Below are 23923 nucleotides of genomic sequence, written 5' to 3'. Positions count from 1 at the left end.
TGCTTGTACTGCAAATACTGCTAATAAATAACTTTTCTTATTAATCCAATTCACTGTACAATTGACAGCAAACTAACTGTTATAACCTAATACAATATTACAAATGACATGTTAGCAAAAACATTTATATGCAAGTCTTGCATTGCAAGAGGCTACGAACTTTTGCAGCATATTGAAAAAGTTATTTTCCCATCTAATGTTACCATGTTCTCCGCCATGTTTCTGTGTATAGCCTATGATGTCAACAACTCAGCAGCTCGTGTACCAAAATTTACCACTTACCTTAGATACCGTTAAGATATTTGATCTCAAACAAACCTCGAGATGTCTGTTTCAAACTTCTCAATCGGTGTTATCCAGCAAAACATTTTTTTTGCAAAGTAAATGTAATAAGAAATGTACTTTCTTTCTGTGGACATGATGGTGAAACAACCATACACTTATTTTGGAGCTGGTCCTGCAGGTCTACAATTACTTATTACAATTACTTGGAAAGACCTCAATACATCTGCTGTACCATGTCTGTCCATTTTTCATTGCTGTACAAAGATGTGCTGTTTGACTTTTATGATGTCGGCATCTTAGAACAAAAACACCACATGAATGCACCATTTTCCATCCCTGCAAGTTACTCTCGCTGCCACTAGATGGCGACACAACATTTTAAGGTGGCAGGACAACAAAGCAGTGAGTTTTTTCTTTTAATTATTTAGGCTATTCATTCATATTAATATTTTAATTTCTTAAAAAATCTTTTTGTCTGACATGTTTGAATGTATAGATTTTGCACTGTGGTTCTTATAGTGTCAACATGTGTGACTTGTGCAATTTGTCACACAAAAAGACAAAGGCTCTTTTTGTATATCATATTCTTCTATTATATGCATTTTCGCTTCTAAGATATTAAGCGCTTAATAATTATAATAATATTGTTTTTTCTAATCATTTGCCGGAAAGAAACTCATTATAAAATACACAAAACTTAGGTTTTACTTTCAAATAACTACTTATATATAAAATTTACCTGTCTTTAACCTGTCTGAAAAACCTCCAATAAAAACATAGGCAGGTTATGTATTTACATGTACAGTGTGTGTACAGCTGAGACAAGGAAAAAACAAAGCTTAATTACACCAATAACAAACGGTGAGACAGAGATGTCAGGATGTCACAGTGGACCGGATTGGCTGCAGACGGAGGGCTGGGTGCGGCGTGTGTGCTGCTTCTTTAAGTCTGTTACGCAAGCTTCAGACCTCCTGGACAGACTTCAGACATGTGGATTATTTCTTTCCTGGGTCGACATAACATGGAGGCTTTACAGGTTCAAAATGACAACTTGTTAAGCAAAGTTTGAACTCGTTGAGTGTTTATTTATTATTTGAAGTGAAAGTTGGCTGAAACCTTGGCGCCGCCATGCCGGGGAATGACGGAGTATACGCGGCGAGGAAGAGGAAGAAACCCGCTGCGAACATGTAGGTTTTAATGTTTAAAAACGTTTTTGGTTACACTTGTTTATGTGTTTATGTGAGGGCTGCTGGGCTGATGCAGCTCAACTCTGTGCACCGGGTTCATGCTGGTCACTGTCAATGGATCACTCACTAATCATTAGGCCACTGTGCAATTATTGTGATTTCTACAAGTAGTAGAGATACTTTTACTAGTAAAAGTCGTAGTAATGCATTTAAAAATGCAAAAGAATTAGGATCAAAATAAAGTTCCAAAAGTAAAAAAATACATATTATGCAGTAGGTAGGCTATATATTACTGTTAAAGAGAGAGTGGAGATTTGATTACTTTATATATTGCTGGATAGCTTAACCAATAATAATACATCATACTTAAGTAGTAACTAATGTTATTAAATAGATGTAGTGGTGTAAAATCTAGTATAGATTATTGTAAAGTTGCATGAAATTGAAAGTACCTCAAAATTGTACTTTGTACATGTACTTTCCACCACTGAAAACCCGCCTGGATGATTCTGCAGGATGAGCTAAAGAATCATTAATCATCACTTTACTTCATCTGATGTCCAGTGGATATGTGATAATTTGTTATGGTACCACTGGCTTTATTTACTTAATCCCTATATGTGTTTAACTGGTATTATTTCCCAAATATAGTCTTTAGCTATATTTGTCACAACCAGAGTTTAAAAAATTAATAAATCGTGGGTCAAATATTGTGTTGCTGAGTGGTTTTCCTACCATTTTATTCATCAGCAGCCGACAGGGGTGTCATTGTAAGATAATATACATCTTGTCTAGTTGCTTCTTCACCATTTATTTGATATTTTTCTCTCTCTTGCTGTGTTTTATGTCCTCATTCCTGACTGTTTGGTTCTCCCTCCTGGTCCCTCCATCTCTTCTCTTCCATCTCTGTGTTTTGTCAGGGAGCTGTGACACACAGAGCTGCTGCATGCCCGGACATGTTGTCGTGGATGTATGTTGTGGTAATTTTCGGTAAAAATGCCACAGGCCAAGTAGAATATCAACAAACACTTGCTGTCTCAAAATTATGATGTAACTTTCTGTGTTTTAGCCTCGCCAGCTGCATGACTGTACGGATGTCAGTCAGTGTGTCGATCGACCACAGAATAAAAGGGGATTCATATCCTTTCATTATAATTCCATGTATAAGAAACACAGTGAGTGTGAGTCTTGGGTTTTATACACTTTCTGTAATAGAACATCTAAAAGCAAAAATCCAATCAGATGGGGGGACTTGGGACAAAATCTTATTAAATGGGTGTCCGTGGTCTTATTTGTGTCAGTGATGTAAAAAAGTTTGATAACCACTACTTTACTTAACTAAAATAACCAATCCAACAATCTTATAGTACACCATTACAAGTAAAAGTACTAGTACTGTCAACAACTTGAAGGAGCAAACTTAAAAGTACTCATGCTTAAAAAAGTGGCTGTGACTGTTAATAGATTAATTCGTTTGGACGATATTAAACTTAGAAAACAGCGAAAACTGCTCCTCACAGTATCCTATAGCCCAGCGTGAACTTATTTAATGTCTTGTTTTGTCCCACTAACAGTCCCAAACCTCCAAATAATCAATATGTAAAATGATGGAAAGCAGATTTTTCTTACATTTGAGAACTTGGAAAGGACCGAAATTGACTAATCGATTAATCGTTGCAGCTCTAAAACAGTCCAAGCTGCTTATACAGATATACTCACTTAGGCCATTTCAATAACGAATTCTCAGTAATTCTAATATACCGGTATTTATCCTAAGCTAACAAGACTAACAGAGTGAATGCACTAACAAAACATTTATCTCCGTGTGTCTTGTAATAATGAAAGTATGAACCACACCTTCAGCCCCTGCTGGCTCTTAAAAACCAGGAAATTGATGCTTCGTTTGATGTGGGTCAGAGTTTATCTGGGCAGCAACTGAAAGACGTTATTGTCTTCATGAACCGGAACTGTGTCAATATGACACACAAGTCTTCCTACATCCACGCCTGCAGACGTTCAGATGTACTGCTTGTTACAGGATATGCAAAATTTAACTCGTACCAAAAACTCCCACTTCTAATTCAAGATGGAAATTCCACTGTTCGATTGTCAAGCGGAGCAAACATGTTTTAGCGAGCAGCATCACTCATCCTCTTGTCTTGTGTGTCGTTTCAGTGAGAAGCCTCCGACTGGGAAGACCAATCCATCCAAACGCCACCGGGACCGCCTGAATACAGAGCTGGACCATCTGACCAGCCTGCTGCCTTTCTCAGAGGAGGTCAGAGGTCGTCTGGACAAACTGTCTGTGCTCCGGCTCAGTGTGGGATACCTCAAGGTCAAGAGTTACTTCCATGGTCAGTGACGTCATCGTTTTGTGGTAGTTGTGGAGAAAATGTCATATTAAACCTGCACACATGTGTGAAGTACTGAAAGTGAGGGACGGTACGTGTGAGGACGATGTGTCAGGTGTGCAAATCTGCTGCTTTAGCCAGTTTTTTGCGTCTGAGCTCTGGAGTGTTTGTGGGGTGTCAGAAAGGGAACTTGACACTGTGAATAATGAATAGGAAGCCCTGCTGGGAGGGAAACTGGAGATAGTGCTGCGGCAGATGGAGGCCCTGCAGAGGAACCTGAGCCAGGCAGACTTAAACAGTAGGTCTTTATTCTGACGCTGATTAAGTACGTGCCCAGTCAAAGGTGGCCTGCGCCGTCAGTACGTGCATTGTTCTGATGTCAAAATGTGTCCCTGAAATGACTTCAGCATACACAATCAGTTTAATCAAATACAGCGCGCGTTTTGCATGCTTTGCATTATTGTCTTAAAAGGCAATTTGATTGTCTTTGTTCAGCTTGTTCTTACATGCTTCTACAAGGTAAAGATATTTTTGTTAGAAGGATAAGTCTGGTGACATTATATATTTTTCTTATTGTCAACAAATCCCATGAAAAGATCAAAACCAACAATGAATTGATCCTACCAATAATCTGTACATCCAAAGCCTGATAGATCCATTATTGTCCCAGAACTATTAACAGCACATCAGTGATTCTCACTGCAGCACTGCCTGTTGTTCCTTCATCACCACGAACACACACATTGTAGTTTATTCTGACTCAGTCTCACATACACCATCCTGCTGCCCCAAATACTCACTAGAGCGCCACATGTGGATTCATCTGCCGCTGAAAGTAGTGCCCAATAAATGCAGTTTTCCCTCCTGTTAGAGCAGGGCTGAAAAATTTATCTAAATCTTTTCTAAATCGCGAAATGGCCTACTGTAATTTTCGGTACAATATTTGTTTTGTATAAGTCAAAATGTTTGTCAAAATACCATTTTAAGTCAAATATTGACACCAATTGGCTTGGAGCTGATAGTCACACTCAGGAAGTCAGAAAGTATTGAGAAAAATCTCACATTATTTGTGTTGGTCTACTCATATGGTTATATTTTGATATATAAGACAATACACTGGCCTTATCCATGAAGTTTTGCCATGCTGCACAAGCTCATTCTGTCCTTTTGAATTCGAGTTGCATCACAACTTTAATATCATGATATAAACACAGTATTGGACTTCCATAAAGTTGGAAGACTCAAAAGAGCCAGATTTTTAAAAAGACAGTCAAAATCGAAGCAGCAGAGGCCGAGATATCCTGATTTTCAGTCCTTACTGCGGCTCAGGGTCTAAAAACACTGGATCCTACATTTTCCATAATGCAACCTCTCTCTCTCTTTGTGCCTCTCTGGCTCTGCGTCACATTACCTGAGTGTTTATTTATTGTAAAACCCACCATACTACCGGACCGAGACGTCATTCTACATATGAAGATGTTTAAATAATACATGTTTGACTTACCACAAGGTTCACATAAAAATAAGGAAAAGGGAAACCGAAGGAGTGAGATGAGAGATGCAGTATAAGAAGACTAAGTCTGTGTTGAAGCTGCCTGAAGTCCATTTTGATGCTGCATTTCATCTCCTCCCAACTTTCATGTTCGTCCAGCCTGACACCACACACAAGCTGTCGTCCATAAGCACTTTCACCCAGGAACCAGGCAACAACAACAACAACAAAAAAGGATGTTTAAGCATGAAACGCACAGGAAAAGCTCATGTAATTATTTGTGGATTGACACAACAGCTGCTGTTTTTCACAGTAAATCCCTACATGTAAAGTCAGAGGCCACCAACCAAAGCAAAACAAACAAAACGACAAGTGAATGCCATTTCCTGATAACAAACGTGATTAGTTTCCTTGATGAGACCAGATACCTCATGAGAAAATATGTTGTATTTCCATCTTTATTACATTTTTTGTTTATTTCTGTTGAATATTAACTATAAATAAAAATGTAGATTAAAGGGTTTTGGCAGGACTTTTTTAAGCCCCGAGTAGTGAGATTGCATACAGCCCCAACAGCCTCCAGCAGTAAGCTAGAGCAGGCAGCCTGAGAGGCGAAACCCAGGGGAAAAGAAGTATGGAATCCCTCACTGCTGCTGTAAACCTTAAAGGTGCCCTGTGGAGTTTTCATGTAAACAAGAAAAGTTTCTGTTTACATTCAGTGTGTTACACCGAAACACACTGTGTGTATCTTTATCATAACAAACATGTTGAATGCATTTCCTTCCTCATACGACATATTCACAGTCCGAAGAAAATCTCCAAATTTGGTGATTTGAAATGTTCCTTTATGAGCTGACAAACCTCTCCTTCTTCTTTACTTAAATTAAACATGAAAAACAACAACATTAGATTAACTGGAAAATGCTTTCTCACAAACCTGGAAACTAGGGCTGAACGATTTGGGACCAAATATTGTGATTACGTTTCGATTAGCTTTTCTTTTTTTTTTAAGTTTAGCTAAATATATATATATATATATATTTCACTGTGTACTAAATAAAAAATATCATGGAGCGTTACAACATGAGACACGATTGGCAGGAATTATAAAATAAAAAACCCAAAAAAACCAAATTAAAACCCCTGCGCAGACTCCCAGTCAACAATAAACACAGTTAAAACAGACAAAAAAATAAACAATTTACCAGGTTGCGTACTTAACCATGACCAAAGGACAACTGAAAAAATCAAAAACATTTAAACAAGTCAGTCTGAAATGCTCCATGCAGGATATGTAGCCGTAAAAAGAAAGGAACACAACGAGCCGGTCTGTAGTAGAAACACACAAAATGGCAAATTAACAACATGTCAACAAGGTGGAGCAGGCTAAACGCTCCGCTGCTGAAACACTTCCAGTGTGAGTTGACGCCGGGCAGAAGACTGTCGGTTCGGCTGATGCATGGCGCTTGGGATTGGCAAGCAGGTCTGTCACACAAGGACGAATGGAATGAATTTGCAACTGCATGACTGTTTAAAATGGGCCAGATGCGCTGTTTAATAAACATTTTTAATCGTACTCTTCACGATCAGTGTAATATGAATGAAACTGGAGGCAGGAATGTGTATTGCGTTGTATTGGGCTGCAACTATAGATTATTTTCATTGTTGATGAATCTTTAAATCTTTAAAAAGTTATTAGGTCGAGAAAATTGTATATATTTAGTTTACCATCATAGAGGAGTAAAGAAACCAGAAAATATTCACATTTGGAAAGCTGGAATCAGAGAATTTGGATATTTATTAATTTAAAAAAAGACTCAGAGCGAGTCATTAAAGTGCTGTCATGAACTCTGAAGACATTAATGCCCCCAGTTGTTCACATGAAAAGTGACAAATATTATAAACAAAATATATCAAGAATGAAAAGTGAGCATGAGAGAGTGGTTAAAACCCTGACTCCTTTCTCACCTACTCTCACACAACTGACCTGTGACGTGGGTGTAAATGTCAGATGGTTCGTTTCAGAAAATAACAAAAAGATTTTTTCATAAATTGAAATCCTGAATGTTCTTCCTCAGATTCGTTAAGTGATCCACTGTTTGGCATCAAGTGTTTTGTTCTGACTGCAAAGAAAAAGTTTAAAACCAAATTAACCATCTGGTTTATTCAACTTTCTCTCAGGAGCAAAAATCATCCTTTAAACTTGAAAAGAAATAAAGATTTGACATTTATCCTGGTAATTATTGATAATAAATTATATGAAATTTTGATAACATCTTTTTCCATATTGCCCAGCCCTAGTCTGCACAAAATGTCACGGCAATGCATTTAATAGTTGTTTAGATATTTCAGTCTGGACCAAAGTGGTGGACTGACTAGTTTGGCTAAAAACGCTGTTTTCCAGGATGAAAGCGTTTTCACTGTTGTGGGAAAATTTATTTTTGTATTTCTTCTAATTATCCATCTAATCTTCCACGGCAACTTCCTCTGATTGTTGAGGATGTTTGTTCAGGGCCTGACGTTTAATGCTGCACACAACAAAGCCTTAACGAAACTTTCATCGGAAGTGTGTTTGGATGCTACATCAAGAAAAGGGAACAAAAACAGGGAAGGGCTGTTGGATGATACGGCCTGTTGTCATAGTTCAGTTTGTGTAAGATGAAAGCAAATCTCTTGTTCGACCAGTGAGCAGCATGTGTCACCTCGAGATATCAATAAACAAAGCAATATCAGACTCTCCTCCAACTAGGTTTGTTATGTATTGATATTTTCAAACTTAATATATTTGTATTTAATAAATAATCATCTTCCTTAAGTCAGTTCAGATAATGTAAAGTTTGTCCTAAAGGATGTTCTGATTACAACATATATATCCTTAGGGAAGCTCAGAGAGTCCCCCCAAATAGGAAAGGGGTTACTCCTGCAGCTTCCTGCTGCTGATCACCTGGGGTGAAGGTTACCATGGTGAACCCTTGTCACTGTAGCAACAGAGTCCAGAGTCTGAACTGCTCAGGAAGTCTGACACCGCAGAGGGACGTGGGGGCGGGGTGAGGGTTGTCTTGTTCGGGCCGTGGCTGGCCGGTGAGCTGGTGGTTCGTGTGTGCTTCCTGTGTTTGTTTATAACGATGGGTGTACGAGGTTGAATCGAGGTCAGAGCTGTCCTTAACTCGGCCTCCGGCTGCCTTTTACTGCAACGAAAATCTGTTCTGCAGAGTCATAAACAGGCCGGGGCCTCATACAGGCACCAGGCACAAAAATTAAATACATGGAAGAAGCCGAAATGCAGCACAGTTTTTCTACATTTTAAATTTAATCTCATTTGTTCAGGTCTGACACTGATAGTAGTGAGTGGAAATACATTGAGTGTTGTGGTGCAATCAGATTTACTCAAGTACAACTTCAGATACTAGTTACATTTAATATTGCATATATACTGTATTGTTAAGGGTTGAACTACCAAATACTAGTATATATTAGTATATATACTGTACTTAGTTACTTTCCAACACTGTTTTCAGTGAAAAAGCGCTGATAAACCCATGAAAAAGAACAGCTAAACTGAAAAAGAACAACTAAACAGTGTAGTGAAGACAGCCAGCAGGATCATTGGTGCACCACTCCCCTACCTAAGTGAGATCTACCAGCAACGCTGCATTTGCAGAGCTACCTCCATCATTAAGGACTTACACAACCCATCCCATCACATGTTCTCCCTCCTGCCATCTGGGAGGAGGCACAGAAGTAATCCCGTTTGACCAAAGTAAAACTGGCTCTCTGAGTTTCTGCAAATATTTCATGCTTATATTGATTAGTCTCATTTCATTCTGGGTGAAATCTCGTGCCTTTTTCTCTGAAACAACAATGATGAGAACAGTAAGACTGAACCAAGACAGTAAAGTTGCAGTAAAACCAAAACAATAAGCTGAAAGACCCTCAAACGCTCCGCAGAGCTGAGGGGAACTTCAGCCAGGTCATAATTCTCTGTGGCTTTGTCACTACAAGCGACGCCTTTCACTTTACACGTTGTCAATTTCTCTGTTAATAATATTAACACAATATTGATTATATTAGCTTTGATGTCTATGAAGATTCTCAGTCATCCAGGTCATAGTTATCCAACGAAACTGGACTTGGTTGAAGATACTGGAAAAGTATCCAGTATCTTCAACCAAGTCCAGTTGCCCTTGATTTTAACCTTCATTGGATATTAGCTTTGATAAGTACACAAATGCCAGCTAACGACTACTGCCAGTTTAACTTTATAAAGTATCAAGAATATAACAAAATATGTGCAGTAAAAAATTCAACAAGCCCAGAAAAACCTGCAAAACACTTCCACAGCTCCACATTTAGAGGTTGCTTCATACAAATGACTTCACTTGAGCTATAGAGATTTTATTTGCCCTGATCTTGAGATTCCCACAGAGATTTCTGCTGCTGCCTAAACAATGAAGGTAAATGGAATAACAGTTGTATGTGGGGTTCAGAACATTGAAAATGTATATTTAAGGATTCAGTAATATCCGTTTTAGGAAACAATGTTCCTTTTTCTCTAAATAATCCAGTTTGGTTTTATTTTATTACATATTATTTTGTTGGTGTGCTGTTTTTGTCCCTTTTGGCAGCTTCAGGACATTAAAATTCATTATTTTGAGTTGTTTTTTCACTGAGTTGTATGCTTTTGGATATTGCAGCAGTACTCCAAAAGAACGTGAGGCCACCTGCTCTTCTCTCTGCAAACGGCAGAAATGGACATCCTGTGTCACTGGATGGAGTCAGTTTCTCAGAGGGAGAACTTCTTCTCCAGGTACAGCAACAAAAACAACAAAACATTGGATTACATTTGTGCACGGGTGTGTATTTGTCAGTGTGCATGTCTGTCATTTTGTATTTCTGTTATTTCTGTAGGCTTTAAATGGTTTCGTGTTGGTTGTGACGACCGATGGCACAATCTTCTACACATCCCCGACCATCCGGGACTTCCTGGGCTTCCATCAGGTAAAACTGTGTCACCAAACACAGTGTAAATATATTTCTTTGTACCAGAGGTGGAGGAAGTATTCAGATGCTTCAGAGGCGGATAAATATTCAGTCATATACAAGTCTTGCAGTAAAAGTGTAGAAGTATTAAAAATGTACATATAATAAAAGTAAAAGTAAAAGTATTTGTTCTTCTGCAGCGTGCACCGTGCCAGTGTTACATCTTTACTAATGACTAATGATGATAACAGTCAAGCGTAGTTTCTGCATGCCTATACTGACCTGAGAACAGGTCTAATTAGGCAGTATAAGTGAAAACACCTGTGCGAGTGGACTATGGGTTTTTGGGTGCTTTAAAACTTTTACTACATAATACTAACACACTCAGTTACCAGTTTATTAGGTACACCTAGCTTAAGCTAATGCAGTGTAATACAATAGTCCTGCAGGAAATGCTCCCTTTGTGAAGGTTATAATCACCAACACAGACTAATCCCAGTGGAAGCTGCAACGTTCCGACCTCCAAGCGTTCCAGGTGCACGACGCACATGGCTGACCGTGACAAACTGATGTTTCTTTGCCAAACCTACCCACAACTGAACTCTCATCAGAGCCCTCGGTGTTAATAAAAAAGATTTTAATGAAAATGAGCGACATCAATTGACATTACTCGTTAACTATGTTCCTGTCTAGCTACATGTGATCTGCATAAGCTAGTAAATGTTTTATATTTAACTTTTTTGTTTTCCCGAATAACTGTTGTCCAGAGAAGATGACTTTTAGAGCTTGTTTGCCGTAATTGTCTACCTAATAACATTGGCGACATATTTTTACTTCAATTTACATGCAGAACAGGTTTTACTGTGTGGTAGTATGTATTATTTAATAACATTTAGGCAAATATACTTAACAGTGCCTTTTACAATATCTGCTTCCATGGGTGCTGCAATTGTTGTGTGACATCAGACAGCTGCTACTTCATGAAGTCTGTGTTTACAAGCACAAACTTTGAGTGGCGTTTTATTGTTTAAGATTTCTAATCAGCCAGAGTGATAAAAATCACCTGTGTGGGTGTGCAGAGCCTTAAATCTGCAAAGTAACTAGTAAATATCGCTGTCAGATAAACATAGTGGAGTTGAAGTAAAAAGTAGCAGCATTCACTGGCAGCACAACTGGTTATAATTAATGCATTATGTAATAATTAATACACTACTGTCAGGCCTATAGCGGGTTAAACGCATACATATCACCATGATTATTTGAATTACTTGGATTGTTTTATTTCTACAGTCAGCTATTCTGTTATATTTTATATTCTGTTTTTTATTTAAAGAAATAGTTCAAGATGTGGGGAAATTTGGCTAGCTTGGCTTAGCATAAAGACAAGAAACGGGGGGAATTGGCTGGTCTGGCTCTGTCTAAAGGTAAATAAATCCTCCTACCAGCATCTCGAAAGCTCAGTATTTTACATTATATCTCACTGTTTAATCTGTACAAAAGCTGTAGTGCGTGTAAACATAAGCCAGGCTAGGTGTTTCCCCTGTTCTCGGTCTTCATGCTATGCCAGGTTAAGCTAATTAAAGTTAATGAAAATGTAATTTAATTTAAATCCCCCCCCACCCCTTTCCCTTCCTTTCTGTCATCAGTCCGATGTGGTCCACCAGAGTGTGTACGATCTCGTTCACATGGACGACAGAGAGGTGTTCAAATGTCAGCTCCACTTCGCACTCAACCCGAGCGAGACCAACTCAGACATGAGAGCACAGGGTATTAATTCATCCTGCCTGTCACTAATATCATACATGTCTCTTTCAGGTGTTAATATCGAGATCTTTGGTTCCCAACCTATTTGGCTCAGGACCCCATAAACGAGGCAATTTCTACTTGCCCTACTTACCCCGTATATTACGTAATATAAGTACCTTGAATTTGAACTAAATGTACTTTCACTACACACATGCATTACATCACTGGTTATACAGTAAACATCCCTTTGGTCACATGCCTCACACACTGTAACGGCTCATTTATAGGACGTTCTCACCTAAAACAAGAAGGCAAAACATTTGGTAGTAAAACCTTCAGTGTTTTTTTTTGTGTAGGAGAAGGGTTGATGGGCTGGCTCAGATTCAAATATGTACCTTGTTTAATTTAATTAAATATTACACTTTATGTGGTGGATTTGATGGGCTGATTAAAAATAATAAGGGATGTAATTGCAAAAAAGGTTTTCATCTAGAAGATTAGAAAACAAGAGGGTTCTGCCTCTTTAAACTATCTCTGCTCTTCTCAATTCATAAGCTAATATAAGAATATTTATTTGCAACTGTTTTGACTGATCAATCAATCAAAAATGACAATTAAAGTTTGTGAATTTAGAGGATTTTATTTGTCTTATGTGACACTAAATTAAAGTAAATATATTTTTGTTTGTTTGTTGACATTCAGTTAAATTAGGTCCTGCTTGAAAGTGTTATTTTCAGAATATCAGATGCCGATTAACCTAGACGGCAGATACGGTGGGATACAGTGTAGAAACATACCCGTGTGGGATTGTTGTTGTTTCTCTGCAGATGGGCTGTCACGCAGCTCTGTGAGCTTGGTGCCTCAGTACGTCCCTCCAGAAAACTCTTCTTTCCTGGAAAGAAGCTTCTGCTGTCGCCTTCGCTGCCTCCAGGACAACACGTCCGGATTCCTGGTACGTTAAAGATCACATTTCTTGAACTGAGAGTTTACAGCCATGCTAATCAATATAAATAATAATAAAATATTGATTTATTGATTAGACATGTTTTTAATATTTATTTTGGATAAATTGGTATGTTAATCGAGTAATAGGCAAGATTTATTTTCTTTAGAATACGCAAATTTTGTCGTAAGATTAATCGATTTGAAAAATAATCGTTATGTACAGCCCTATTTCAGTCTGACATTGGAAACCCCCCCACACCAAAATGTCACTGAAAATCAGAAAAGTCAACCATAAGCGCTGGAAGAAAGGGAATCAGCAATGTGAGGAGGATTCATCCTGGGGACCATGAATGTCTTTACAAACTTTCATGGCGATCCATCACTCTGAAGTTTCGGATGACCTGCCCTGTTGCTAGCATCACTTGATATATTTGTGTAACTACAATGGACTTTGTCTCCTCCAGACTTTAAACTTCAACGGACGTCTGAAGTACATGCATTTGCAGGGAAACAAAGAGGCTGATGGGACTTCGGCTCCCCCTCAGCTGGCTCTGTTTGCCATCGCCACACCTCTGAATCCTCCTTCAGTCATGGCGATCCGGACTAAGACCCTCTTCTTCCAGACTAAACACAGAATGGACTTTGCTCCTTTGGGCATCGACACCAGGTTGGTTTTTTTGGTGAATCTCTAAATATTTAGGCCATCAGTGTCAAGTCAACAGAGGTGGAAACAGATTTATGTGTTTGTTTCTTTTCAGGGGGAAGCTGGTTTTAGGATATTCAGAGGTGGAGTTGGTCACACACGGTTCTGGCTATCAGTTTATCCACGCTGCTGACATGATGTACTGCGCTGACAACCACCTCAGGAGTGAGTTCTCCTGCAAGACACTTTCGACCTCTCAGTCCTGTACACTTAATTTGGGTTAAATATGAACTTGTCAGTCTTACCTTGTGTCCACCTGCTCCACCCTCAGTGATGAAAACTGGAGACAGTGGCTTCACGATCTTCAGGCTGCTGACCAAAACAGGACAGTGGTTGTGGGTTCAGGCCTCCGCCAGGATAGTTTTCAAGGACGGGAGACCGGACTTCATCATCGCTCGTCAGAAGGCCCTCACGTAAACATCAGCTTCTTATCTTGACTTCTTACTGCTCCACTTGTTTTGTCCTGTTACCTAAGCTTCACAATTTTAAAGTCTGTCTAAAAACAATAAACAGGCGCCCGTATGAACATTTAAACAGGATTTGCTTGCTGTAATGATTCATCCACAGCAAAACCTAGATTCAAAGGTTTATCAATTCAAGTGGACTTCCTCTAAAGCTACAGTATTTTAGTACAAGGAGCCATTACAAAGGTCGCCATGCATGGACCAATCAGGGATCATAATTCAATAAATAATAAATAAATACACAATGGTTCTCAGGTTTACAATGCCTGGCCCATGTCTAGATGCCGCCGTCAGCACCATTTAGAAGCCTGATAGCAGAAGTAATAAAATAATTCAAGATAGGTATAAGATACGTTTTGCCTGTTGTTGCCCTTACCTTATTGGTGGAAGTTGTTGTTGCTAAAGGCACGACTCAGGGCTGAAGAAAATCTCCCCCACCTCCCCTGCATGTTTAGGTTTCTGACCAGGGCTCTATGCAAACCTTTTTCCCAAGAAGCACATGTGCTCCTAAATGAAAACATTAAGGAGCACACAAAGGAAAATTATCCAGAAACATACAGTTAATCAACAAACTATTTTATTGTATACACACATTTATACTACGTGTGTGTGCTACTTCCCCTTGTGTGCAATTATGATGTATAAACCAGCGGAGGACTATGGAAGTGAAAACCCTGGTATCCGGACAAGCCTGAGCTTAAAATAATTTTCAAAGCTTTCAAAAATATTGAAACAGATTTATTGAAAATTTGACACATTGAAAACTGCTTTTAAAAAATAAGGACCACCCATCACAGAAAACATCTGTGATTAATTTAAACACTTACTGTAAACAATAACTTCAATAAAACAGATGTAAAACAGAAAAAGGGGAGCGTGTTTGTCTCAGGAGGAGGAGGCAGCTAGAAGGAGCACATATTGGCAGACAGGCATCCAGACTCTGGCTAAATCTTCATCTGTCCACTGCAGAGACTCACACACACTGACACACACGCTTACTGTCTTATTTATTTATTTAATTTAAATTTTTAATATATTTAAATTTTTCTAACACACACACACAAACACACATACACGCTTTAATTACTTGTTTAATGAAATGTATGGGCTTGATTGTTCTTATGTAGTTTGTATGATGCTTTGGCAATATTGTTTTTATACATTCATGCCAATAAAGCTAATTTGAATTGAATTGAATTAACTCTATCCACAACCTGGAGGAGGATCTAGTATAAATACTCATTTATACTCATTTAGTATATTTTCTAATATAAAATAAAAAGTAAAATGTTAATTTAATAGAATACTGCAGTATAATGTATATATTTGTATTATAAAATGTTGCTATATTGATTATAATTTCAAATAATAGTACACTATATAGCTTACCGCTAGTATAATATTCAATAAGTCTCAAGCAAAATGGTTAGTCTTTAATTTGTAAATGTTGAGTAATAACTTTGCAATAATCATAACCATTAATGCATTACATTAAGTTCAACAATTGAACATTTATGGTAGTTGTTACTCGCACACTGTGCTCGTAAATAATTTACGATGTTGTTACTATATTATGGAAAGCACGAGAATACATTTCATTATAATTAGCTGTTTCGTTGAATGATATAAATGTACAAATCCAAGAAATTGCCTCACTTTTTTTTGTTGACCCCCCTAAAACCTACACTTTAGATTTAAGCATTTAAAAGTGCAACATTAGAATTTGTGTTGTTAGTATTAACATTTGCTTGTGGGTCCCTATGTTTCCGTAGAAATGAAGAAGGAGAGGAACACTTGCACCAGAGAAGAAAGCAGCTCCCCTTCAACCTGGCCACCGGTGAGGGCGTCCTGTACGATATTTCTCTGGATGCCTTCTCCATGCCTGGTCTTGCTGGCTCCGGTGCACCGGGCATGACAGAGCCCACAACAGAGAAACCTTTGGACCCAGCCTCCATCCTGGGATCCCTTCGCCGGCAAGACCACTCTGTTTACACCCAGCCGCAGAAACCCAGCCCCCAGCTCCCAATCTTCACCCAAACAGAGGACTCTGATTTCGAACAACCCTTGGAACAGGCCTTCCTGGACAGCCATGCGCTGCTCAGTGTGCCGGGCCAGATACAGGTGTCGCAGAAGAGGTTTATCACAGAGGACCTCACATCGAAAGCCATGATTGAGTCGTTGGAGCAGATTTTGGGGGATATCGGCGATGGAAGGATGGAGGGTCTTGAAGTTGAGGAGAAGGAGCTGAGGGACTGGGAGAACACCATCATCAGGATGAATAACGAGAGGGAAGACACAACAAGGGAACTAAATCACATCCTGGCCAATGACGTGTTCTCATATGTGGAGGAGGCTCTGAGGAGAGAGACTGGTGCTGGGGATGTGCAGGGTTCGGATCAGACTGGGGCTTGTGTTTCTGGCAACAGATTATCCATTCAAGTACAGCATCCTGGTCAGTGGCAACCAATGACGGACATGAAATCAGGATTTGCAGAGCAGACTCTGTTGGGGGAGGAGCTCTGTGATGTTGGTAGTTCAACTGGACTCAAAGAAGCTTTTCAAGGTGACTCTCACAGGGTGGCACACACACCGACACCCACACAATTTCATAACACTCACCAGGGACACACCTCTCTTCTGTGGCCTCCCAGCAGCAGCAGCAATCGCCTCTGTGGCAACCAGATGGTTTCAACACAGTCCTGCTATGCTGTTCATTCGCATCCTGATGTGACACAACAGTCTTGGCATCTGTCTGCACAAAACACCAACAATATCCACAGCAGCCATCAATCTTGCTCTGAGGTGACAGACCAAAGCGTACGATATACTCTAAGCCACCCCGGTTTACAGCAGACTTATGTGGGGCCGCAGCTTCAGAGCCCTTCACTGTGGCAACAGCAGCAGCTGCCGCAAAGTTTTCACAATCACACCACCACAATGGCCGCGTCCCGTCCAGACACTGCAGCCGGGGTCAACAAACAGGACATGATGCAGTCGTCCGGTCACGTGGCTGCCTGTAAAGATGTGGGCAACATCAGTTTGGTTCGTCTGAGTGGAGACAACGCTGGGCTGGGAGCAGCTCGGTCAGAATATCCTCCTGAAAATGGATCATTACAGTCGACGTTCTTCTGTTGGAACGGTGAAACTCAGGTAAAATAAGAGATAACTTGCCAAGATAAAATGATTGAAAATGTAATAATTAAAGGTTCAGTGTGTACGTTTTATTGGCATCTAGTGGTGAGGGTTGCGAATTGCAACCATAGGCTCAGTCACAGCTCACCCCTCCCTTTCCAAGCTACGGTGGCTGATAAGCTCTGTCGGCTCTTTTGCTTAATATTAATAATAATAATAATAATAATGATAATAATTTTTATTTGTAGAGCACTTTTCAAAAACAAGTTACAAAGTGCTTTAACAAGTGTAAAGACCATAAAACACATAAAAACAAATACCTACATAAAAGCAAGAAAACACTTAAGAGACTAAAATACACATTTAAAGTAAATTTAAAATATGTCAAAATTCGGGAAAGGCTCTCCTATAAAAGTATGTTTTAAGAAGGGACTTAAAAGAGTTCACTGACTCAGCCGACCTGATTTCCTCGGGCAGGCTGTTCCAGAGCCTCGGGGCCCTGACAGCAAACACTTTTAGTTTTCAGTTGAGAAGGTGCGTGTTGGTGTGTATGGGACTAATAGGTCAGAAAAATAACAGGGCCGTGCTTTAAACTTGATCAATAAAACTTTAAATAATACGTGTGGGCCTCCATTTGTCCAAATTTCAGTTCTTTTCTTACTTAACCAGATGACTACTACTTCTTATTCCTTCTTCTTCGTACTCATTCAAGGTTGTGACGAAACGCGCTCTGTCAGTTTGGACTGCTGTAGAAACATGGCGGTGCAACATGTATGTAGATAGAAATGACTGATTCTAAGGTAATAAAAACAACGGTTCATTATGTAAGGTCTTTATACACCTCTGAAAACATAGTTATGGATATTATAGTGCATTTCTGTGCATAGATCCTCCTAAATATTACACACTGGACCTTTAAATATGGCTCAGATTTCAGGATTACTGGTACAAGAGACACATTAAAGGCCTCAGCCAGAGCCTTGCACTGTTTTGATGAGCCTCTCCTTCACTTCAGCTTCTCAGCAACACATAGAGTTGTAAAGTTAGAGGAGTTTGTCCCATTTCATTTTCTGCACAATGTCAAGTGACAGATAGTTGGAGCGCTTCCAAGACTTGAATGTGCATGAAACTTAACTCCAGGTTTAATTATCACTGTGTTAGAAAAGTTCAGGTCATCTGAAACATCCAAGCTTAAAGGAAGAGTTTGGATTATTCCCTTTCTGGAACACAGTAGTAGAAATAGTCTTAGCTGCTATGTAACTCCACATTAAACAGTGCTTTTTCCTTTAATGCTCATTTGAAAACATAATATAAAAATTTGGCCTTGTTATTAAGTGTTATTAAAATTGTTTAATATAGAATCATTTATTTTGTGGCACCCGTAAAGGCACCCAATGAAAACCACTGATATGAAGGACAAGATTTTAATTTGTAACAGGTTTGAATTTATTCTGACAGCTCCAGTGGTGGAATGTGTGTAAGTAAATGTACTCTATTGGTGTACTTGAGTACAGATTTGAGGTACATGTACTGTATTGAAGTCTTGTCTTTTCACACCACTTTCTACTTCTACTTTACTATGTCTCAGAGGGAAATATTATTTCACTTCACTGCATTTGTCAAATTAAGATTTTTGCAGCTGAAAGGATTAGTTGATTAATGAATTAGTCAATTGAAGGAAAAGTAATTGGCAACCATTTTGAAAATGGTTTTAGTCCTTTTTTCATGTAATTACACTTAATGGTTCCAGCTTTGCAGAAGTGACAATTTGCTGCTTTTCCTTTTTTTTATTATTGTAATTATTTTGAGTTATTTAAAATTATGTTTAAGTTTGCACTGTATCACGGCAGCAGGTGAGCCGCTTGCTTGTTAATGACGCAGCCTATCAAACAACTGAAACTGTAAAATATCCACCGCGACTTGTAACGTAATTTCAAGTTTTTAACTGAGTGAAGTCTGTGCGAGTAAACACACGCACGACCCCCTTTAATACACTTTCCTTCCACAGATTCCCGAAGTTCCCCTGAACGGTGTTGTTGACCCGTTTGCCTTCCCTGCTCTTCCCACTGGGAGCATCAACCTTTCCCAAAACACCGGCCCATAGATGATTGGAGTATATTTGACCGACAGATAAGCAAAGCACTTCTGAGATTATTCCAAACAGAGAAATGATGCAGAGTTTCCCATTTTGGATAATTATATTTTCAAGATGTTGTGTATGGCCAAGAAATATGAACCTTCTTATTTAAAACAAAAACATTTTTGCTACATTGAAGACTTTTGCTGATAAAACTTTTTACACATCGTGCTGCAAGTTGTGAAGTGTCCTGCCAGGAGTGTGAGGAATAAAGGACCATTTTAATCAGTTTACTCTACATCACAATGTGAATCTGTGAACACCCGGTTCTGTAAACCTTTAGATCTTCTTCTTATTAATATCCAGTTAATATCTGTGTGGTTCTTTGAAAAGATTCCTTTCTGGCGTGTTTCCAATGTAAATGATGGGGGAGAAAATCCACAGCAAAACATTTATTCAAAGGCTGAACTGATTTAAACATGAGGCTTCAGTAATCTCGAGTTATACGGAGAGTCTTTAGTATAAAACACCCGCTTTGTGTTGGTATTCCTCCACTGTAGCTCAGCAAAGAAACATAAAGAGGGACTCACCTTACCTTACTTATACAAAATGTTGAAAGAAAGACACTAGATTTGTCTAACTAAGACAGCTGAAGAGCCCCATATTAACTTTAAAATTAAAAAAACATGCCTACCTACCTCTCCTGCAAAAAACATGCAGGGGAGGTAGGTATAAGGTAGAGGAAAATGTAGCCTATTATCTTGCACACCACACTTCGAATCACTCCGAGTTAGACAAATCAAGTGAGTATCTTTCCAACATTGTATTTCCGGATAGTGATTCCCTCTGGAGCTGCAGGGAAAGGACATAAACAAAAAGTAACTTTAGAGGAAGTCCCCTTCATTTGTTTAACTAATGCTGCGCTGCACACTGCTCGGAACTTTAAAATGTCCCAGTTGAAATTTCCGACATCCAACCTCAAAGCGTTCCAGGTGCATAACGCCAAAGGTGAACGAAAAACATGGCTCACCGTGACAAGCTAACATTTATTTCTTCCAAGTGTGCACACAACTGAACCCTGAGCAGTATTGGGTTCCGTTTGTGCCAAAGATAAGTCGGCATGCACACTGTCTATGTCGATGGTTCACACGACTGTCTCAACTCAACATACTTCTGCCGTAACTCGACTTATTTTGGCACAAACGGAACCTCATAACTGCTCCCGTCGAGTTGGTAATCTGCAAAAGTCAGTAAATGTTGAATATTTATTTAAAGATTTTCACATTTCTTGATATTTTTAATGTTTTCCTGAGTAACTTTTGTGCCTTTCAGAGATTGTTTACTGTAACCAGCTACCTTATAACAGATGACAATATCAATTTACATGCAGAACAGGTTTTACTATATGATATTATTTATTATCTTGATTAAATGCAGGCATGTATATTCTGTTACCTTTTAGTTTATGTTTTACCATTTACAACATGTGCTTCCATGCTTGCTGCCATTGTTGTGTGACATCAGACTGCCTCATGAAGTTGGAATTCATATTTTTGCCCCGAGTTCACAAGTTTGAGTGGCGTTCTACTTTACTTTTTCTTGTTGGAAATTTCCTAACTTCTGGCACGCAGGATTAGAGGAGGACTGTGGATTTTCTCTCCCATCACTTACACTGGAAGCGCATTAGTAAGGGATCTTTTATGGTTACAGCGAGCAAAAACTCTGTCAGTGGACACCTGATATATGTTTTAAGAAATACTTTGTCGGTCACAAACATTGTGAACCTATCCTATAATCAAATCTAATTGTTTTTGTCTCAGAAGACGTTTGTCTTTTGTTCAGCTGTGAAACTAAAGAGTGAAATGTAGAGACAAATCTTTTCTCAACACTAAAGCAGCTTTGTTGGAAAGAAATGTGACTCAGAGAGATTTTCCACATTTGATAAATAAGATTTGCCAATTATCTGGCAGTGTTAAAAGAACTACAATATAATTTTGTTTTGTATTGAATTATGTTAGACATGAAATGCACTAGGCTGGGAATCCGGGAATGGGGAAAGTCCGTGAGACGTGGGCCCACAGTCTCAGGCGTACGTGAGCAGGAGTGGAATTGTTGCAGGAGATGGACCAGGCGGGGATATCTGCGGCACAGAAGAACAGGTTTAGTAGGGAACAGGTACAAGAACTAGTCTTAGGTAATGAACGGCTTGAACGAGACTGACTGGTAACGAGAGTCTACGATCCGGTGCTGAGTGGAGGCAAGGACCAGGTATAAAAGGCAGAGCATAATGAGGCTGATGGCTGGCAGCTGCTAATAGGCTCCTGCACACCTGACTTCACTCCTGCAAGAAGGGAACACACACACACACACACACACACACACACACACACACACACCCCCCTCTACCCGGGGACAGGGGACCTAACACCCATGTGCTTTTGAACACCCAGCTGCAGTGGCCAACACTGCACTTCACTTTTCACACCCCACATTTATTAGTTGCATGTACGCATTGAATAAATGGACATTTTGAGTGTTTAATAATGTACAGTATTTGTCAACAATTGTAACTGTGTTATATTGTCAACCATTATCTGTTTATACACCAATATACAGTTTTGGAGGCTTCACAGGAGAAGTAATAATTGGTGACAAGTACGTAATAAACACTTAAAAAGTTCCTTATGGCTGCTTAAACTACATTATAATGAATTGTAGTTTGTAATAAAACATGTTTTTAATTCTTTATGTACTGATACTGTTTATAAATGCTAAATGATTTGATGCATTAGTTGATACATCTTCTACAATAATCAAACTGGAGATTAATGGTGTGCATGTGGGTAATAGATTCATTAAGGCTGCTGATAATGTTTTCACATATTAACATGCTATGGGAGAATTGGCAGCTCTGGTGCTCAGTGTGAACGGATCTAAATTAGGGAGTCAGAGATATAAAAACATACTGCATATTATTGTTTTTAAATAATGTTATCCATCTCAGCTACATATAGCAAAGAACTTAGCATGTCAAGTCACGTCATATTCATAAAGTGTGCTTCTGTTATTACAGGTCATGTTGTAGCTGCTTTGTATTCCTTATGTACAAAATCTAACCGCTGAGGACATGTCTAATTTATTTTTCCACTAAAGAACTGTTACCCCTTCGGTTAGCCTCATGTATTATTATTCTGCATGCCTCACATGAAGTCTTCTCTCCGGAGGAGTTCATGTGAGGACAGTGTGTCACCTGCTGACATGAACTTCAGACCTCAGACATGAGCAGGTATCAGGTTAAGCCCTTTGTGATCGTGTGCTCTGTGTGGAGCTCCACTGCCAACTGGAATTGTTATCTGTGGAGTATCTGTGTGCAGGATGGCATATTGAATGTTTTTGTTCCAGTCTTCTTGCTCCCACATCCTCCCTCCTCCCCTCCTCCCTCCTCTGAGATATGTGTTCCCACAAGGCGTTATGTAACCGCCAGCAGCCTCCCTCCTCGGTCTGCCTTACACAGCAGACTCCCCTCGGTCTCTGCACTGTCTCCTCTGGGCAAGAGAGTGTTTTTGATTGGATCTAAAGTTATTTTAATGAAGGATGCTGACAGGCCATGTTAAGTATGTAATGCTGCTACCATTTTAGCTCCCTCCAGAGCAACAGAAGACATATTCTGACAAACTGAAAGTAACTAAGTACATTTACTCAAATACTGTACTTTACAAATTAGAGGTATTTTCTTTTCATGCCACTCTCTACTTCTACTCTACGTTTCAGAGGGAAATATTGTACTTTTTATTTAAATACATTTATCTGACAGATTCAGTAAGTAGATACTTTACAAAGATTTTTACACACTTATCATATGAAGAGTTAAAAAATATGATGTTTTGTTAAATAATATATTGGGTATATATTTATCAATATATACCCAATATATTATTTAACAAAACATCATATTTTTTAACTATATATATATATATTTATCAATATATACCCAGCGTGGCCTCACAGCAAGAAGGTTGCAGGTTCAAACACCAGTTGTCTTTCTGTGTGGAGTTCTCTCCGGGTGCTCCGGCTTCCTCCCACTGTGACCCTAAATTGTCCTCAGATGTGAGTGTGAGTGGTTGTCTATGTGTGGCCCTGCGATGGACTGGCGACCTGTCCAGGGTGTACCCCGCCTTTCGCCCAATGTCAGCTGGGATTGGCTCCAGCCCCCCGCGACCCTGTACGCAGGATAAGCGGTTGACGATGGATGGATGGATGGATGGATATATCCTATTTACAAGTACGACTACGTTAGAAAGAAGTCATTTTCCATGTAAAAACATTTAATAGTTCCAATTTCACAAATGTGAAGATTTGCTGCTTTTCCTTTTGATTAATTTGTTGTATTTTCTTATGACATGTAGTCATTGAACAAACATTAACAGGTTAATCCATCCTGTTTCATCTCAAGTCCTCAGATTACCATTTGTGTTGTGCTTAGAGAGTACTGTCTAAGTGACCAATCACCTAATGCAATGCTAAACCATTATTTTACTTACGCAAAATATGCAAACGTTTT

The 23923-nt window shown here is 39.1% G+C and overlaps 1 protein-coding gene across 1 annotated transcript; it reads left to right on the top strand.

Annotated features, from left to right (window-relative positions):
- The first annotated feature begins 1217 nt into the window (after positions 1-1217).
- On the top strand, positions 1218-22530 carry LOC119914616 (aryl hydrocarbon receptor-like). The gene is made up of 11 exons (XM_038734038.1): positions 1218-1472; positions 3648-3826; positions 10010-10122; positions 10224-10313; positions 11942-12062; positions 12869-12993; positions 13451-13653; positions 13745-13854; positions 13961-14102; positions 15926-17303; positions 19294-22530. The coding sequence occupies exons 1-11, from the start codon at positions 1414-1416 to the stop codon at positions 19387-19389; spliced, it is 2616 nt and encodes an 871-aa protein (XP_038589966.1). The 5' UTR covers positions 1218-1413; the 3' UTR covers positions 19390-22530.
- Positions 22531-23923: the final 1393 nt, after the last annotated feature.

The sequence above is a fragment of the Micropterus salmoides genome, unplaced genomic scaffold, assembly GCF_014851395.1.
Source record: "Micropterus salmoides isolate LMB-PRFRI ecotype aquatic unplaced genomic scaffold, ASM1485139v1 Ms_hic_scaffold_20, whole genome shotgun sequence".
NCBI classification, from domain to species: Eukaryota; Metazoa; Chordata; class Actinopteri; order Centrarchiformes; family Centrarchidae; genus Micropterus; species Micropterus salmoides.
Note: the sequence above shows the minus strand (reverse complement) of the source record. Positions and strands in the feature narration are given on the sequence as shown.

Coding starts and splice junctions, on each gene's coding strand:
- LOC119914616 (XM_038734038.1), top strand. CDS start 1,414: ATGCCGGGGAATGACGGAGTATACGCGGCGAGGAAGAGGAAGAAACCC. Junction 10,123..10,223: donor AGGGAGAACTTCTTCTCCAG/GTACAGCAACAA, acceptor TTATTTCTGTAG/GCTTTAAATGGTTTCGTGTT. Junction 12,994..13,450: donor ACAACACGTCCGGATTCCTG/GTACGTTAAAGA, acceptor TGTCTCCTCCAG/ACTTTAAACTTCAACGGACG.